At 41.2% G+C, this 20,637-nt stretch overlaps 1 protein-coding gene and 1 long non-coding RNA gene across 4 annotated transcripts; one reads left to right on the forward strand and one right to left on the reverse strand.

Moving 5' to 3' along the window:
* Positions 1–5,905: 5,905 nt before the first annotated feature.
* Positions 5,906–10,536, reverse strand: dusp6 (dual specificity phosphatase 6). Its single transcript, XM_064343029.1, has 3 exons — positions 9,545–10,536; positions 8,791–9,225; positions 5,906–7,654 (listed from the first exon to the last, which is right to left on the reverse strand). The coding sequence occupies exons 1-3, from the start codon at positions 9,942–9,944 to the stop codon at positions 7,338–7,340; spliced, it is 1,152 nt and encodes a 383-aa protein (XP_064199099.1). The 5' UTR covers positions 9,945–10,536; the 3' UTR covers positions 5,906–7,337.
* A 101-nt stretch (positions 10,537–10,637) lies between these two features.
* On the forward strand, positions 10,638–20,044 carry LOC135259106 (uncharacterized). 3 transcript variants are annotated; one of them, XR_010331205.1, is made up of 5 exons: positions 10,638–10,770; positions 11,610–11,673; positions 12,540–12,694; positions 12,991–13,075; positions 19,406–20,044. It is a non-coding gene; the product is annotated as an uncharacterized LOC135259106 (long non-coding RNA). The 3 variants fall into 3 exon arrangements; XR_010331204.1 differs by having other exon boundaries at positions 11,610–12,694; XR_010331203.1 differs by having other exon boundaries at positions 10,698–12,694.
* The last annotated feature ends 593 nt before the right edge of the window (positions 20,045–20,637 follow it).

Genomic DNA, 20,637 nt, shown 5'->3' on the forward strand with positions numbered 1-20,637 from the left:
TTTGAGCTGCTTTTGTGAGTGACTAAGGCCCTCTCTTCTCTCTTATCCTCCATACAAAAGGCTCAAATAAGGTACGGCTATATTTAGAGGTGAAGCCCAGGATGAGTCTGACTGAAAGCAGCACATTGTTTCAAACTTGTGAGTCCTCAGCTTTTCCATATGAACATATACATCTTGATAGGGACTTTGGAAGCATGTCAGTTAAACTTGCAGATTATACAAAAATGGTGGTGGTGGTGGGGGTTTGGCTGACAGTTTGAAGGATGCTAACGTAATCCAAAAAGATGTAAGCAGAATCCAGGAGTGGGCAGAAACCTACAGAGAAAAGAAAATATAAAGTTAAGAGGAAAAGCTTAAGAGATCTAATCTTAGTCAAGCTTAGTAAAATGAGCCTAAGGGGGATTAGATTGAGGTTTAAAAATTCATAATAGGCATTAAGTAAGTGGAGTACGGTGGATTTTTCAGGTTGACATTTGTCACTAGAACAAGGTAGCAGGTGGAAATTAGAAAAAGGTAAATTCCATACAAATATGAAGAGTTGTCAATGTGTGAAAGCACCTGCCGGTTTCAGAGGCAGGGACCCTAGGGTGTTCACATCTAGGCTGGAATGCAGTGCTAGATACTCGTTTGAAGTAACACGGTGAGCACTAGATACTCCAGTTTGTACAGTGCCGAGAAAAAAGTAGGAAGCGGGGAATGACTTTTTCACAGTACTGTAGGTGAATGGTGAGAACCTGTTACTCGCAAGTTTGTAGGTAAATGGTGAGCACTAGATACACTATAGGTTATAGGTAAATTGCAAGCTCTAGATACTCTCGGTTTGTAACGGCAAGTGTAAAAGAGATGAATGGCCTGTTCTCCTCATGTGTTTTTCACATTCCCTCTGCTTAAGATGTTATTGCAAGTGAGGAAGTAGGAAGTCAGTTGTGGAAAGCTATGGGCTGAAAGCAATATTTTGTAAATATTCCCTGTGCACAAAATGTGCATCTATGAACTCTATACTGTGTATGGTGTTTCCTAAAGCAATCAGAGACATACTGTATGCATGGCAGGTGAATAGGCAGGTTGGCTCTGGGCATGAGTGAGGCATCATTTTCAGCCATGTAGGCAATATTTCATGCATGTAAATGGAATAGCAGGTAATAGCTCTCCTCTCTTGTCTTACATTTACATTTAGATTTTTGGCATTTAGCTGACATTCTTATCCAGAGTGACTTACAATTAGTGCATGAAAGAAGGCCTACATTTGTCAATCACCAACATTTCAAGTAACAGTTAAAATAGTGCAAAGGCTGGGCTGTAACACAGCAACAACAGGTAATCCTTTGTCACTGGAATTAACATGTGGAAGGGTAGGTAGCGAGGCTTTTTTGTTGGGGGGGGGGGGGATATAATATAGGCTAGATGGGAGAAGATGTGCAAGAGAACAACAGGAAGTAGGGTGGAAAAGATTCTTTAGTAGCTGTTCCCTCCACAGCATACACCACACCATGCTAAAGGAACCTGAACAGAGGGATCAGTGTGCGCATTACACAACTGAAACTGTACAGCCAAAGAGCATGAAGAGCTAAGGGAGCCAAGCAATGGGAAAAACAAAGTGCTTTTTCTTATAGCATAACCACATGAATTCTTTGTGTGCCACATTCCAGTTAGGGAGAAGGTGGGTCAGAGGGCGTCGGGTCAGTCTGCTGTAATGAAGGCCTGAACAGTAATTAGACTTGCTAATGCACCCCCACACAAGTCCAACAGTGAGAGGCGTAACCCCCAAACCCCCCCTCCTCATGTGTACAGTACATGGCTTGACAGGGATTAATGTGCAACAGAATAGCATTGTGTTGGTCACTGCAGTGCCTTGTGGGGACTGTTCTTGTTAAAAAACAAGGATTCATGAATCCCACAATGGGTAGAGCCATCATGTGCTATTATCACTGACTAGACCGAACAAATCTTTCTGTGCTCATGGGTTCATGATGACTTGTACTGAGGATTCACCCCCACAGATAATGCCTCCAAAGTTTGGGTCCTATTGATGAGATACCCCCTCCCCCTTTGAGACATGCACCTTCCAATTCTGCTGTACCAGGAAAAGAAAATTAAAGTTGTAGTTAGCACCCTGTCTTGAGTCCGTTTATTTTAAACAGTGATGGAATGACATGTCCTGTGCTCTGAGTGATGCAATGACATCACATAACAGTGTGAGCAGTCACTAGAGAAGGGGGTGGGCAGGACCTGGCCCAAATGGAGACCAGGATAGAGTATGCCCACAGGGTTGGTGACCTGGCCCTTATATTAAAGTCTGCCTACAGCATTTTCTGGTAGGTCTACATAAGACCAATGCATGGGTGGAGGACTGATTAATAATCTGTAAAGAGACAGATGCAGGGGGGTGGTTGAGCTAAACAGGAAATTGCTTAGGGGGGGGTGTGAATCTCTTGCAAGATATCTGTAGCTACAAAATGACAGGCATGGACGTTGTTGCCACTGGATTAATGGTGGGTAGTGTAAGGGCAGGCTGCCAGGATTATTGTGCTCTGTTCTCCCACACTGGATGATTGGGAGCATCAGAGCGGGGCTGTCTACAGCCATTTTAGTTGGGGCAAAAGCTCAAGAGTTCACAGTCCTGGGCCTGATTGAATTCTGCAATGTTTACACCTACTTCCTTCTAAGTGAAAGGTCTTTTCCCCATACTTTTCTCTATTTTCTCCTCTTAGGTTGGCACCATATTTTTTTTTTTTTTTGATATGAGACAATATCAGTAACCAGTGGAGGGAGGCGAAAGAGAAAGTGACATAGGAGAGCCTGGGGACATTGAAGATCTGGCGAGCAGCAGCATTTTGGATGAGCTGTAGAGGTCTGATGGTGGAGGTACATAAACCTCAGCAACTCCCCTCTCACAAATTCTATATGGACCTAGCATGTAGTTACAGAGGGAGAGGTGTTTTTCTAGGTTTTTTTTATTAAAGTATAACTCGTTTCAGCTCAATGCCTACTTTTTTTGCATTAGTGATAACAAAGAGAATATTTTGTAGTTTAATTACTATATATTCAAACCAGATGATGTGACAGGGTCCTGTGGATATGTAGAGCATGACCTTATATTATGCAGGTTTAATGGATCCTTACGGTTTTATTTATATTAATTTAACCTATTTACTCCCACAAGTTCCCTTTTATAGATACCCAAATGCTGGCAGTATGCCTTTATGCCTGCACACTGCAAGGACAAAAATCACTAAATACTTCAGTACAGCAGGGGGCAGTGAAATGTTTTCTCTTGTGTAAACCCCTTTCCGCTGCTGTTTGGTGGGAGGGAAAAATTGTCCAATAAATCACTATCCAAAAATTATAAACAATGAAAAATTATTTACTGGCTAGATAGGATTGGCTATGTTTAACAGTCACACTGATATGTTTGTAGTTACAAGCAGTTTTCTTATTTACAAGCATCCTGTATCTATCTGTATTTATCTGTCAAATAGAGTGGTGAATGTTGCATATTAGCCCATCCAAATACTGACAATATCCCTACATTTGTGAAGTGCAGTGGTTATGAATTAATTGTATTTTTTAGTAAAGTAATCAGCAAGAAAGATTTCACTTGTAAATGTTTTTGCTTTAGCTGTAAAAATAGGCAATCCTATTACAAATTCTGATAAAGCCGGTTACCTTGCTAGCATTTTTAATTAGTTAGCTACCAGATAAGAACAACAATATTTAGCTGTATGAACAGCACTGAGTGCAACTACATAGGCCTAGGCTACACCTCTACCTTGTTAACATTAACAAACTAGTCGGATAACAAAGTAAAAGTAATTCCATGCTGCATTTTCATCCTTCGGTGAATTTGAATATTTTGTTAGCTGCCTTGGACATTTACATTTGCCATTTAGCACACACTCTTATTCAAAGGAACATACAAAAGTGCATGCATGAAGGTTTAGGCAATAAGCACTGCTGGTGCCAATTGATCAGTCACAAGTGATCGTACTAAATATGAACCTACAACACAAAATTCATTGCCTTCATGGGGGCAAGAGGGAGGTGGGGGATTTCGTGTTCTAAAGAGTAAATGGGTTTGAGGGTGTAGTTAGATGTAAGATTGGTAGGCCCAGTAAAGCCATGAGTAATTCAGTGATAGTTGAACCAAGATGCAGTGTAAGCAGGTGTTTTCAGTCTGCGGCAAAAGATAGACAGTGACTCAGCTGTCGGCCCTGAACTGTAGTGGAGAGCTCATTTCACTTCTTTACAAGACAGGCTACTAATAAGCTATTTCTGGCAAATATAACTGGATCCTAGTCCAGGTCAAAACGTTCTGTCTCGTTTGTTCATTATGTAATGTTCTGTTCTTTTTGTCTTTGGGACCCTAAAGTATAAAAGTATCAGCGGAAATTACCTGCAAAAATTTAAATCAACATGGTTGTCAATAGATGCTGAAAAGTGAGAAAAGTTGCTCTACCAGCCCAGATATTCTTGGATGTCTAAGGAAGTCCAACATCTACAGATGTCCTGCTGGTGTGTGGATGACATAAAACAAATAATTATCACTAGATTTTCAGAGTACTTACTACTAGCGTTAATCTTAAATCACATGATTGCACAATCAAATAAGACATATGAGATATATTCCTACAAATTTAAAAAAATTAGTAGAATGTTAAAATGCACATAACCTGGAGCAATTAGAAAATAAAAGCATAGAAAGTGATTAGTTGGACATACCAAGCATTTATAAATTGGACGTGTTTCTGCTGCATTACATTCATGTCTGCTTGCTATTTCCAACTAAGCACTTCCCAGGGGATTCATTCATGTTAGTTTTATTTTCAAACATTTTCCATTTCATTTCAGGCTAAAATATGATTTACAAGTTAATTGTTGGGCAAACTGCTACTAAAAACTAGACACGCCCTATTTTAAGAGTGGTAAGAAAAATCTTATATTTTTTTTATAACTGTGCTTGTAGAATTTTTGGTTTTTGTATATTTCCTTTCCGGTTATCACAGAAAATCTTCTGAATTAAATGAGAAATCTTCAGTTCCACTTTTCACAGATACTGGCAAACCTATATATGGGGTCCTCTTAGAGTCCAGTAGTGCTGTTTTGACAGTTTGTGCTCTTTTTCACAGGTCTACAGAACCAAGTATTTATCAGCAGGAAGTGCTCCTGAGAGGGTTTGAAACACCTGGCGGAACCAGTTCTTCAGCATGTGAGACAGGACTGCTTTTGCACATCTTATTCTGTCAAGAGGTTGGGCTTGACAGGAAGGAATTTGTAGACTCAGATCTCAGGGAACATTTTGATCTAGACAACATGCCAGGTGATGATGGTTGCAGCTTCACGTGTTTTTATAATGAGGAAGGGGAAATGCAGCATGAGGAACTCCACACCCTATCTACCCAAGCCAAAGTAAACATGTTTACGTGTAGCTTATTTTAACAATGAGTGGCATAGTTCAAAAGACAAATATGTGTTTCAGATTTACATAATTGAAGTTATGGGCCAGAGCTTAATGCTTTGACAGATCAGGTGTGTCCAAGGAGGGCCATATCTGTTTCTGGATTTCATGCCTCTTGATTATTTAATTAGCCCAGTCATTTAGTAATTCACATTTTAGCTACATTTTTTCATAAATACATGAATGACAGCCGAAGACTTATACTCAGCACATTTATCCAGCTAACTCTGTAATCCTGGTTCATGAAATACCCCCCAGGCCTGCAGGAATGGATTTTCCTACCCCTGTGACAGATACTGTGGGAATAGGTGATGAGTTCCAATTCTCGAAATGAATATGAACATTCCTAATAACTAAACAAAATAACAAAAATGATTTAATGGCAACCATTTCTGCTGTAAGGCTGCACATCCCATAATTTCCATTAGAAATAAACACACGGGATATGTCTGAATAGACAAAATAGCAATTTATTAATAACTTAATTTTCTCTTTACATTCTTTAGAAGAATCCCATGCCTTGAACTCCACTTCATTGGATAGGTAAAATTACAGCTGGAAACCCTGACCCTCTGTCAACCTTCTCATGTTCACCAAAAATCACCCCACCCAAGTCCCTGTTCATCACTCCAACAACAACCTCTGACAACAAAAATTGCATTTTATAGAACATCCTTGAAAGGATTAAGAGGTAATGCCTTCTCAGAATGACGGCGTTTCCAAAGAAAACACCATTCCCAATTCTTTGCCAAGATCTAACATGAATTAACCTTTCCAGGTCCCTCGTCAAAATAAACTGACCAGGAATCACCCCGGGTCGCAGAAAGCTGTATTCAGCAAAGCCCCTTCCCACACCATTACAGTCACATGCACAATCTGAACCTGAACTCGAGCCACCACACTTCCCAAAGCCCCAAAGTACAGTAGGACATGACCAACTAACCTTTACTATCTATTGTGGACTTGTCCGTCTGTGAGCAGAGGTGGTAGATTAACTAGGAGGGGTTTCTTGCAGATAAAATGTGGCAGGATAACTTTTTGGATAGTATGTACAGAGCTAAGACATGAAAATTAGGGGATTCTAGCTTTTCTGTGGCAGGGTGGAGGGGTGAGGGCAGAAGCAAAAGAAAGGGCTATAGATTGAATTCATACATTAAGCAAGAAGTCAAAATATATTAAATATATTAAACATATACACAAGTAAAATCTGGAAAAACCTATATATTTTGGCTTATTAAATGATGATAAAGATCAATATTCAGTATGCAGGTTTACATAGAGTAGAACTTAAAAACCATCAGTACCCACTTGCTTGCACTCTTACTAGAGCAAGGCTTTACCCTTGAGTCTTTAATATCTAACATATACATATGTATAAACATTTCAAACAACTCCACACAAATAAAATGGAGTGGCAAATACTGTGCCCTCATAACCTGGGATGCTGAGACCCCAGGCACAGGAATGTCTTCACAGAAGACAAAAAATGTGCACCCAGGCTGAACAAGAGTCTGTAGGTACATGTGCTAAGTCCATAGAAATATGTCCAGTTAAGCCAACCAGTTCTCTTTGGCACCCCAATCCATGGGTTCAAATGCTACCGACTACCATTTTTGATTGCATCATCTGACATTCAGAAAGTCAGACTCATTGAAAATGAGATAGAGAGTACGATAATATCTCCCAGGTTAGCGACTGTGCCTGGGAATTAGCCAGGTCACACACACTTCAGAAACTATGCCACACAGCTGTCAGCGTTATCCAACTGTGACGATCCCACCAAGACCTCAACTGTGACAGTCCCATTAAGACCTCTTAACAGGAGACAAAAATTATTTCAAGAGCGGTCACCCTCCGAGTCGGAGCAGATTTCGCGGGAGCCTCACGTTGACTGCAGGGGGTCCAGCTGAAAGACATTGTGGTTGGTGGGAGTGGTAAAGTAGAGGGGCTGTGTGGAGGTGGGGGGCATGCGGTTGTCACATGGACTGTTGAGGCCCAGAGTCCGCTCAAAGTCCAGGAGCTGGCCCATGAAGTTAAAGTTGGGGGAGATGTTCGACTTCTTCATCTTGACAATGTCGTAGGCATCATTCATGGAGAGGTTGAGCTTCTGCATGAGGTAGGCCACGGTGACAGTAACAGACCGGCTTATGCCGGCCAGACAGTGGACCAGGACTCCACACTTCTGACCACGAGCCTCATCTGGAGAAACAGAACAAGCAAATGCATGATTAATACAACTATACAACAATTCTTTAGATTAAAATATCAACAGGAAGAAAGGTTTAGTCACATGGTGTTGTACACAAAAAGCCACATACTCAAAGTCTGTGCTTTCATCATCTTTATACAAAGAAAAATTGACCAAAAATCCAGCTAACAAGTAGAAAAACTAACATTATTTGTTTCTCTGGTGTGATTTAATACTAATCTAGCTCTCCAAGTGTGTGCTGAAAGTTTAAAATTACTGTAGTCTGCCAAATCTGCATAATGCAAAATGGTTAAAAATCCACACATTCTGTTTGTGAACATGTATAAAGAAAAATTCTTCAACATGACCTTGAGTATCTGAGATTAGAATTGACTATTGAGGTCTATTAAATGATTCTTCCAACTGTTTTGTGGCTGACAATGGTGCCATTCAGGCACTTAAAAGAAAGAGGAAGTCATGTGGGCAGCCCATTAAGACTAACAGGATGTCAACATTCCCTGAAAATGGCCGTCTTTGTTTGAGGAAACATCACAGTGCCCTAGATTACTTTCTATGCTGCTTGCAGTCTAAATTCCTTCCTGCTGGATTCAAATTACTGTCACACTCCCATCCTCCCCTCCCCCCTTTGTGCAAATTCATTATGAGCCGTTGCAGCACCCCATACACATTAACCTGGGATAAACACAATTACAAAAGGTGAGATGCCACCAGCACAGTCCAAGCCATTCTCCAGGTAATTCTACATTAATCACGACCCCCACCCCTCAACAAGTTGTTTAAATGGCTGCAGTGCAGTACTACTAGGGGACACCTTCATTAATCTGAATTGCAGGACAAGTACTTAAGCACTTCCCCAGGAGGCCTTATCTTATTAATGAGATTTAGTGACCATATGGCTACAGTTTGTAATTATTACAGTGAGATAAAATGTGCCGTTACGACTTTAAGTGCTCTTTTTTTCAAATTCACAATTAAATGATGTCTTTATTTGATATGGCCGATTTATAATTGTATTTATTCATTCAAAATGGTTTCCATCTTCTGTGTTATACAGGCCTCACACGATGCGAAAAGTCAGGTCTGTAGCATACAACGGTAGTTTAAAACGGTCGCAGTGTGTGCTTACCAATAAAGCCAATAGCTTCGGGGAAGAACTGAGAGAGATTCTGGCTCCAGTGGTCGGAGATGGGGATCTGCTTGTACTTAAACTCCCCAGCATTCTCAAATAGATTGGGCAGGTTCGGTGTGACGTTCAGAATGTACTTGATGCCGTATTCTTCCAAAACGTCCAGATTTGTGGAGTCTTTTGCGCAGCCCAGGTATAAATGCGGTAAGATCTCCACCGGGAAGGAAGGCTGAGGATTTGATAGTGGACTTCCGTCCGAGTCGGTTGCGCTGTTAGGGTCACGATCGATGTCAGATTCAATGTCTGAAGAGTCGGAACTTATCCGTAGTCCCCCTAACCCCAAGACTTGCGCCGTGGGGGAACTGTTGCTGGAAGCGCTGTCCAAATTCGTCTCACACAGGGCAGGGAACTCTGTCTGAAATTTGCTGAAGCCCCCTGCAGGAAATACATTATTCGTCAGATGAGTAAACCAAAGCTTCAGTTCCAAGCTGTAAATGTAGCCTAGCCTACATATTTGGCAACACCATTTAAGTAATACATTAAAGATATATCCATAAAAACTAATTCCGTAAGTTTACACTACAATGTCAGTTATGCTATCCATTAACGTTCGATAGGCCTACACATCAGAGCAGATGAAGGCATACAATTTTCAGTAGTAAGTGTAATGCACAGAAACGTCGTTAACTGGCAAAAATTAAAATGTAACAATTTGTTTGCATGTATTTAGAGTGCGTATAGCTAGCCCACATACCTTCCAGATAAAAAGCCTTGTAACCTTCGTCTTTCATCCGCCTGAGCAGCAATCCCAGCACCGAGCCCCCGTCAACATTTTCGTTCCACTCCCGACTATACTCGTCGTAAAGCACGATCGTGTCCGTCTTGCACCTTCTGGCAAATTTCTCCCTGTCCTCCCCGTTGGCTAGAAGAGATTTGACGGGCAGGTTGCCTTTCTTCAGTCGCCGGAGCATGAGGCTCGGAATGGCCACGTTTATCGCAGTCTCAACATGCGAGGATTCGTACAGCTCGTGAGCTCGGCAGTCCATCACTAGCAGGCTGTTGCTGCGCGCCAGAAGCTGTTCTTTCAGCCAGTCCACTGTCTTGCTGATCGCCATTACGGAATCGAAATGAACGGGTTTGAACTTATCTAGCATTAGGGAGAAAACCCTGACACAAGGCTTAAAAATGAACTGTCTAGTGTAGTCTATTTAACAAATGCAGAACAGCATGGAGGTTCTACACCTTATAGCAATGACAAACGCATTTAAGTAATCACAGCGTAACCATTCACAAAAATATATCAGAAAAAATGAATTCGTCTTATTCTGAAAACCGAAGATAACGTCTGAAAGACTATTAACGTCACTCTCGCTTGTCCTGCTAGCGCAATTTAAATGCACGAAAACCAACGTGTATATTCGTTAGTAAATGATCGAATGCTCTACAGCACTCATTCAGATGGCTGTAAGAAATGCCAGTGCGTTTATCAATGACTCACTGAAGGTAGCGCCGAATTGACGCTGTGCTCCTGTTATATAATAGCAGTCCATACAGGTAGGCTAAAATATAGGTTTTAAAATCCGCGGCTCCGTGTTTATGTTTTCGTTTTTTCCCAAATGCAGATCAAATAGCTATGTCTTCATGAATTGTGAAACGTTCCGATTCTTCGTGCAGAATAGCCTAGCTACGTCCTGTCTAGAATAGCTAACGCGTCGTTCTCTCCCATGAACTCTCGGCCGCGGCAAGCTCTTGAATGGATACTAACATGGAACGTTTCAATGGATACACCACGCAGGCTAGCCAATGAGAGCACTCCAACAGCTCGTTGCTGTGGAAACGGGACCGGATGGAACGGCCTGTGTTGATGAATTGTTAATAAGTTTGTCATTCACAAAAAACGGACAAGAATTTCCGCTCCGGATCAAATGAGTGCAAAGAAACTGTGACAACGGTTCCACTGCAGCAAGAGGAAGCAATGTGGTATTTTTACTGATATATCCTACCCCGTTCTCATGTTTCCACTGGGTTAGCTAAATACGAAGTGGCATTACAGGTTTGGGCACGCAGTTGTCTACGTAGCCCAGTGCTGCTAGGTTGTGTAATTCACATAGGTTACATAGCCTACAGTAGGGTATACAATTTCGAATCAAACCAAGAGTCTAACTGAAATACTGTATTTCGCTCAAGCATAGACTATTTGCCACCCGTATTCTGTATGGTTTTGGTTCTATGGCAAACATCTAAATGTTTTCTCCTAGTGCATTTAGCATAAACAGGTTTATATCGGGCCCGGCCTATCCGTTTAATTAAGTTTGGCCGTGGGAATAATACATGGCGTTCAATTGTTCGAGTGCTGTTCGTTTTTTTCATTCTGAACATTTACGCATTGATAGCGTTTGATTTCCAGTTTGATGTTAACTTAGGCTACTTAAATATTTAATTGTTTTCTTTGGTTATGCAAAACGCACAGATAGCCTGCACATTGAGGGGAACTCCGTATGAACAATCTACGACATTAGACATAACTTATTCTACGGGCCAATTTTAGAAAATGTTAAACGCATTCGAACTGAAAACACAAATATTTATTAGGCTTTTATGAACGACCGTCTTTTCGAAGATATTGATTTGTGTTGAAATTGAAACAGTTTTAAGACTCGCTAGCGTTTGGAGGGTTTATAACAGAGATTTCTATTGCGTAAATCGACGTTACTTCTAACAGAGGGAAATTGAAGTTGTTTTCTTTTTCCGAGTATGGGCGCGTGGGCAGTCGGCAATAGCAACCAGCATGATGGTGGGGCTATTTCTATCCTATCCAGGCACGACTCGCTTGCGGGCTAACTGGAGGGCTGCAGTCTGCGGGGGTGGTGCTTTATTACTAAGGTGTGTGAATCAAGAAAAAAAACTGTTAATCCTGGCTTACTTTGATATAAACTGTACAAACTATTCGAGCATAATGTAATAGGCTACACAAGACAGAGGCCAGCCAAGATTTAATCCTCAATTCATGTATGACGAATGGTAATATCTGTTGTAGGCTAATAAAAGAAGCAGTAGTGTCTAAATGCATAGTTATTTAAAATGGAAGTTTTACTTGAAGAAAATGGCTATTCATCTGAATAATTATCTCGGTCACACACCAAAAATTTTGAGATGTTATCTTTCTCAGCATCACAGGTCCTCCTAGACATGATGTTCTTGTCCAGAAGTGGCAAAATCCTTATGCCCACACGAAAGTCAGGGAAGAGTGGCAGCTAGCAGCTAATCAAAATAACAAATTCACTGTTACCCATGTACAGTACCATCAACAATTATTTACACATGATAAAATGAAACAGACAATACAGACAATGTACTATTTTGAACATATAATGTTGTTTTTTATTTTATAAAAAGATATGTCTTTTATTTTACAAAAATAAATGTGCATTCACATGATATTTCATGTAAATGTTAGGGAGCTCTATTGTGGCCTACCATGGCTTCCTGTTCCCATGGGTATAAAAATAAGGTAACATTATATCAAATCCATTCTTCACTATCATAGAGTGTACAGTATATATTTATGAGCACTATGGATGGTTAGGGTTCACAACAGTTACTTTTTTAGAAATAAATGTATAATTTCAGAAAAATGTGATTTTGGTTGAATCCCAGGAAGTAGGATGTTTTCCACATGTTTGAGAATTCAAATATTGCTCAATATTTGCATGATTTATTATATAGTCTTTTTTGTTCCTTTTTATCAGGAGTGTGAATAACTTTGCTTCACCCCCAGCCTGTGGTTTTTATGGCGTACGAACTACGGATGATTCCGGTTTTGTCCTTTTCATAATGATTCCAACAGCAGCACCACATGTGTGAAATGGAGGAACAGCACTGAGGAGACATATTTATGTATGATGTATGTATCACTGTTTTGAGTCGATATTTATTTCCGGAGTCAGTTGTTCCCAAACATAATTAATGTTATTACATTACAAAATTATAGGGGGGCTAGTAATAAACACTGAATTATGTACTCAAGTATGTACACTGCAGTTGTTATCAGATATATGTTATGTTTGGATATTTATGGCAATTGGATATATCAGTATTTCTTCGGTGCCTGTTGGTCCTAAACATGAAACTGATATTCATTTGCATTTGATGTCCTTCCTGATGTCTCCTCTTATTTTGTCTCTTCAAACTAATTTCAAGAGCACTACCAGTGGTCAGGAGTACATGCCAAATGAGCGTTCCTGTTGGCTACTCGATAGATGCACCACTGGTGTAAATGGCACAGGTAGGACCTTTTCTCTAACCGAAGCTCACCTGGCCCTTTGGTAAACTCCTGGAAGGAGGCGACTCTCCTGGATATTAGAAATACATGTGGCCGTGATCAGGGCTTATCTGGGTCAGCGGTGCCTCTGATGTTTCTAGAATAATTATAAGGCTCAGTTCAGGGCGTTCACCTGTTCCTGTCTTTTTATCGTGACTCACAAAGGGGTGTACATGTGAAAAGCACTCTACTGTTTACTGTTTACACAGTTTGAGCAGTTGCAGTAAAAGGACCTGAATGGTGGTTGTCTTATTCCTCGTTTTCATTTATCGGAAATGACTGAAGACAGGTTAAGCCATATGAGGTATTATTTTCTTTTGTAACCTCGAGCTGGGACTTTCCTGTCAGGGTGTGTGAGGATAGTGTTCGCAGGCTAGTGTCTGCAGGGAGACAGGTGTTCATTTGGCCTGATAAACACTTTGATGGACTCAGTCGCTAATGTTTATGCGCAATTCTGGATCCTAAATTCCAGAGTTGACACACACAAGCATGTATGCTGCAGATCATATTCCAGCAATGTCCTCTCATGCTTATGCAGTGTTGACAGTGACTATGGAAATGCTGCCATTATGATTGTTGTTAACCATGTAGCTACCTGCTGATGTTTACTTCCACCACAAATGCTAAAGGTTATAAATAAAGTGAATGCTGCAGTTTAAATCAAGGTATTGTGCTGTGACAATAAATAAGCACATGATATGTACATTAAAAAAAAAAAGTGCAAATTTTAATTTAAATAGCACAGAATCCAAAATGTTGTCAGAGGGCTTTCCTGTGCCAACAGAAGCAGTTTTTATGTTTGTCACCAGACATGGTATGAATGTGGCCTTGCTATGGTCACTCCCTGTCCCACTATGAATCTGGGAGTATAATCAGGTTTCTCTCACCTGGTGAGAAATATTGAGGTAATAAAGCACCTTCAACTGTTTCCTCAGCACAGGATCTGATTAGATCAGGAGTCGCTCTTAAGCCCCAGCTTCTGATAATCCATTTTATATATCCTCCAGAGACCTGTAGGGGACAGATAAAGTGTCTGGTCTTTATCTGAAGAACCATATATTAAGCCGCGTTTCCACCAAAATTACCCGGAACTTTCAGTCCCAGGAACTACGTTACCAGGAACTAAAAGGTTCCTTCAGCCAATGGTTGTCTGCGTTTCCACCGGGGTCTAAAGTACCGCGAAGATTAGGCAAATTAGCCCACTGACGTTGTCGTCGGTCCATCTGTCATATGATTTCTTCTGTAACCCCATATTACCACCGAAGTAGCCTACATTATTTTCTAATAACCGGGACAGCCCGGAGGGGTTTATTCCACTTATATACAACGGGTTACCAACAATGACTATATATGGTTACTTTTGTATTTATTGATTTTCATATATCCTCTCAAACACATTCATTAACAGCAGAAAACATGCACACGTTGTAAACAATTTGCTGTTTTATTACTTTCTCGTCGTCAATTCCATATAGGCTAATCGCAAAATGACAAGAATAGAACGAAAACTCGGACTTGCGTGAAAATGTAAATTAGTAGTGGTACAGCCACCGTTTGCTTTCCTTCGAAGTTACTGCTAGCCGAGCAGCGAAGTGTGCCCTCCAGATGCGAACCATGCACCATAAATGAGTCCATAGTCTTCCTGGTCTTTTCGTGGAATTGAAAAATGGCAGTAAAATTACGGCAGTCTGTAAAAGCTAAAGGGAAGATTACTAGAATTAACCTGTTATTTTACCCGGATAAAAAGTGCGGAAGGTGATTTCCAGTTTGCTTGTACTGTATCACCAATGTTAATTATGCAGAACTACCGCATACCTCACATAACTGTATCAAACGTTTTGAGTCAATTACAACGGGCTAACAAAGAAAATCCGGAAGAAAATATTCAGCAACCGAATTAATCCGTTTGAATGTTTTGGTAGCCTACGTAATATGCTGTCCCAGCACGAATGCTTAGCATTTTATAAAACGAATACTAAAGCAAGAAAAGAACAGAAGAGCACACGTTATAATTCCAAGACGTTGACAGGCTATAACCAAAAGTAGGCTACTGCGCCGCATAACATACAAGTTTGATTTGTTATTATGAAAATAAATTGGTTTGCCGCTGCATATTTTCAAACATGGCGGGTAATGGCGGAAAATAAATACAACACAAATGCTACGAGTACTCGACCAATCAGAAATGTTCAGCGCTGCAAGCTCCACCCAAAAGGTTCCTGTACTTTCGGAAAGTACTACCCCCCGAGCAGGAACGTTTTGGGGGGTAAAACAAAGCCCCCAGAACTAAATTTAGACCCTAGTTCCTGCGGTGGAAACGCACTGAGTTCCTCAAAAGGTTCCTAGTTCCGGGGTATAGTTCCTGCGGTGGAAACGCGGCTTTATACTATGTTAATATGAAACCAACACTACAAGGGACATACAATTAAAATAAAATAATATTTAAAAATATATATTTTTACTGCAAAATGTGTTTGTCACCCAAGACACTTTTTTTGCCAGAAAAATGTAATTGTTTTTCTGCCGTGTTTCAGGAAAGTCTCAGTGTAGCTCATTGTGAACATGGGATCTCTGCTGTTGCAAAGATTGTTCCAAAGAAAATGCTGATGTGTCTGTGTTTCAGCAGTGGAACTCTGAAAGTTCAGAGTAAACTAACACTTTGCTTTTGATGTTTATTGTTCATATTTTTGGAGACTTTTTTATTTGCAAATAAAGAAAAATGTAATCACCAGAAACCCAACCATCAAAGAACCATTATTTGCCTTCAGAATGAAGTGAGTGAGTGAGGGTGCTCCAGCTACACTGCATAGATCCAAGTGTTTGATGTGTTCTTCGTTTTTGTTTAATCATTTACATGCACATAGACAGAAAAAAAGTAAAAGACACCACTGCCAATAAGACTGTGCTGCCAGACAGAGAAACCTGTGCCTGTTTATAGTAGCCGTGCGCTAAAATGCTGTTCTTTCTTCTCCATTTACATGCGTAGCCTTTGGGCTTTGCAAGTGAAGGTGTGTGCAGTTTCAGAGTACTTAACATGAGAAATGTCACCTGTATGACTGGAGCACTTTAGCTCTGCAGGTCATTACCCGCCCCCCTATTGGAAATGCATTACTGCCTGGCATGGCTAACGGTGGTGCGCCTGTGCGACCCGCCCTGTGCATGGGCCCACACTATTTCTTTTGAGGTTCAAATGCTTTCTCTCTCACCCTTTTCAAAGAGGCTAATCAAATTAGCTCCCTCTTTGCTCTAAGGCATTTACAGCCTGTATCTAAATGGCGACTTTTGTTTTTGCTATGAAAGCCCCCCCCCCCCCCCCCCCCCAGCACTGCAAAAGGTGACCCCTGCTGTTTGCATTCCTGCTCAGGAAGAGAGTTTAGTGCTGTCTCGCACAGGTCTTACCTATGTATCTCCTTCCTGTACCAACAGCATGAAACAATGAGAGATAAGCTCTGTAATATACTTTGTACATATTTCTGAACAAAGTTACAGTTTTATTATTTTGTATCATCATCATATCATTTTGATAAATTGTAGTAATTTATCAAACAGAGCCTGGTGAAAGGGCCGTGTCTCAATAAGTGCACTATGTTTGTGTTGGTCTGTGAACTACGTTAAGACTTCAGCCACAAAACCGTGGTGGGGATGGGGATTTTCAGGGGTTGGGGGGATGTTTGAGGTAGGGAGGCAGGGGTGCGGGCTACAGATAAGTACTGTATTTTGTTGATTCCCTGTCAGGTTGGGTGAGGTAAATTTAGATACAGTCTGTTAAAATCCCTCACTGCAGGAATCCAGTCCCAAGACCCATGAGATAAGACTTTTTTCTGCTTATGGGGAGGATGATTACATTTCAGGAAGAACACAACACCCGTAGACTCCTACTAGAGTGCTTCTAACTGCAAGACAGAACATGGCTTAGCAACAATTTATTGTTTAGTTTTTTCACTGGTGTTCAATTAGCAGTGAACTGCAGGTTTGTTGGCGCAGACTGGCGCAGGTCTAGGTAGTAAAATACTCAGCCACAGATGGAAAATAAACAAAGAGTGCACGTCAATACATTTAAGATAAGACTCAACACAAAGAGCCCACACCCATTCAGCTCCCACAGCAAGGTGTTGACCAATAACACAGAAAAGCCTTCCTTATGTCATTACAACACACAAGGAATCATTCTGAGCAAAACATGAAACAAGAACAACATTTGCATAACGTATTTACATTAATACAAATGTACGAGCTTACACCTTACCACAAGCGTTTCCCTACACAAGGGAAGGAGCGCTTTCTTCATTAGACTGATAGAGTTTCAGTTATCTATCCAAATCTATTCAAATGAAACTGTGGGAAATGGTTCACCTTCATGGCTGAACAAGCAGTTCCAGTGGCTCATGGGACAGGGCTCACTTCCTGTGTCAGGAACCTGTTATTTCCATTCTCTGACAGCACGCCTTCCTGTGCTGCTGGGTGGAGTTGCTCTTGCAGCTAGCTGAGCAGTCCCAGGTCTGTGAGCCAACGAGACAATCACTGCTCCGCTTTTATCAGTTGACCAGATCAGCCTGTCTCTGTAGGCCATCCGTCGCCTTTGTCGGGGTGGGCCTTTGTCTGAAGCTGTGTTCCTTTGGGGGTCAGAGGTCAACAGTGTTGTGGCTTTCTTCCTGCCGCCCCAGTCACAGGGAACTTCCTGCTCCTGCCTCCCTCCCTGCCACAGATTTAGCCTGTATCTATTCACTTGAAAAAAAACATTTTTATCTCTCTTACTCTCTCTCTCGCACGCACGCACATCCCGGTGGAGGTTTCGTTATGAGTCGTAGGCATAAATATGCTGTTAATACGTTCAATTCCAGTTTTTCATTTGTCAGGGGAAACATTTCATTTCTTCCTGCTGTCTGTCACTGTTTGCATTTCATACCACTGCACTTGCAAGATTATGTTGTTCCAGGTCATCCTGTCCATGTAATTATGGCCTTAAAAATATTCACAGAGATGTGTAATCACTGGATTTGAGAAGCTACCGATGAGTCACAGATAAATGACATTGTGTCAAACTGCAGTGTTCACAGTCATTAGAACATGGTGCTTTCCAAGCCAAAAAAAAAAACCTATATAAGTGGTTCTGTTTTCATAAAGGTCTCTCAACCCTTGTACATTTATGTCAAGGAGAAAAGATATCCAGTCTGACTGTACAATCAGTTTCATAATTTCCTGTTAAAAAATCTCATAAAATTGTTGAACCAAGGGCCCACGAAAGTTGTCCTGAATCACTGGCTTCTCAGTGTCATTGTATTAACAGTTTGTGGTATTTTGTTGACATGCCTGTTTGGAAAAGGCTTCATTGCTCTATTGTCATGTTGTTTGCACTGTGAATGGAATGTCCTTGTGTCCTGACGTCTGGGCCTTCTATTGGCTCTGAGGCACTGAAGCAGGGCTTTGATTGGCCTTGTGGCCCCTACAGAGATGCATTCCAGTGTGTGTAGTGCTTAATAACAGGAAAAGGATGGTGATGTGCTTCCGCCAAATAGCTTCAATAAACAAGTGAATATATTGGCCTCTTGACCCGCTGAAGATGCATGTGGAGGGTGGAATAACCAAGTTAAGAGGAAGGCAGTAATAATAGGTAGGGGTCTATATGCGTCATATCCAAAATTTTAAGGTCAAAAGAAAGACGGCAGTCCAAATGAGATCTGTTAGTTTGGTAAGTGGTCAAGGCAGTAAATCCAAATTAAAGCGAGGCCTACAGACCTTGAACAGAATAAACAGGACCATAAACTTCACTTCTATGAGTAAACAAGGAAGTACAAGATAATAATAATAATAATAACAATGTTAATAATATTAATATTACGAAGAGCAACAATGATAGATACATATATAAATACATAAAGTAAATGAAATACATTTAAATGAATGTACTACCACTTTCTATAAAAATAATTGTAGTCAGAAATGCCCCTAAATAAGGAGCTTTTTGCTTATACTATATTCCCAGCTGAGCTAGTGTGTTCCCATCTCATATTTGGAAGTGAATCCATGAGAGATTCTTGGCACATGCAGGACGGCTTGGCCTTTCCAAGACCCCATACGGTGCATACCCTGTTTTCCCTACAGAGCTCTGAATGATCCTAAAATATGGAAAGAATTTGTAAACACCACCCCCGGCCCCAGCGCATGCTGGGTAGCGGTCCCAGCCCGTAATCACTGGGAGGCTAGATGACGGTTATTATGGGTTTGTTGTGCGACTGTGGCCGGAGCAGTGTAATTACAATGCTGCAGGGTTTTTTTTTCTCTGGTGTCCGGCAGAAGGGCTCTGTGGGGTGCCACATCCTCCCGCCCCTCTGAGTAATTGCGCAAGGCGGCCGGAAAGGTTCCCACCCGTCCCCGGTGACAGCGCGGCTGAGCTTCCTCCGACCCCCTCCGGCAAAACGTGAGCTGTTGGCACGGTGCCACCGACCACGACGCACGCCAATCAATCTGTGTCATCGCCAGAGATCAGACCGCGTTAACATCTCTGGGCAAGTTTCAGTTTCCTGTGGAAAGATTACGACGTCTGTGCTTGTCAACAGCTGGTGTAGAACACATGGTTTAGCTGAGACCTGATGGAGAAATGAAGGGATGAGGCACACACCCAGCTGGACACCCTGGATTTCCCAATCTGCATAGAGCTGGGACCTGGCAACAGACCTATAATGACCTGTTAAGATAAACAACTGTCTGTTGGGTAGATCAGTAAGGTATGGTGGGTAATAGTAATCATTTAATTTTTAATGCTTAACTTTAATGTTTGTTTAAGCGGAATTTGACATTGTACTGAACTATGAATCTAAGTGCTTTTAAACAGTCCCACCCTGTAATAGTGCTGTGCCAATAAGTATTTCATTGTATGTTATGCTAAGGGTTGCCAAGGTACTGAAATAATAATATCAACATTAAAACATTACTGGGGCATGACTTGGAAATGGGTCCTCATTTGAGCAAGTAGACTGCAAGTGAGGTAGAGCTCTTCTTTATGTGCTCCTTCTTTGTTTTGTTGGCTTCACATGAAAGCTATAAACATAGCTTTCATGTGAAGTATTCCTGACTGTAGTTTCAGTGATGACTTTGACATGAATTCAAAGTAATTATTGGAGTTACTTTCAAATGTCTTTCCGGACAGCCAGCTCAGGGACAGAAAGCTTCAGCATTCACTGGATCTCATGACTTTCTTGAGGATAACATGTTCACTGTGTCCTGTCTTGTGAGGGGGTGCTATAGCAGCACAAACACACAGCTGTGTGCGTGAGTCGCCAGTGTGGGAGCATTGCTAGTAACTTGATAACAGCAACAAGGAAATCCTTTATAACCTGGAACAGGGTGATCTGGGGGATTAATTGCATAATAAGATTTAGTTTTTTTCTAAATCATAAGCTAACTAAGACCTTTCTCTGAGCAACAGGATAGAGAAGACCGGGGTATAACTCTCATAACAATTTTATCTTTACTCCTTTTATTCCAATGTTCATTTTCACTGCACATCCACGCATTACATGTGGCGA

This window comes from Anguilla rostrata, chromosome 7 (assembly GCF_018555375.3).
Source record: "Anguilla rostrata isolate EN2019 chromosome 7, ASM1855537v3, whole genome shotgun sequence".
NCBI lineage: Eukaryota > Metazoa > Chordata > Actinopteri > Anguilliformes > Anguillidae > Anguilla > Anguilla rostrata.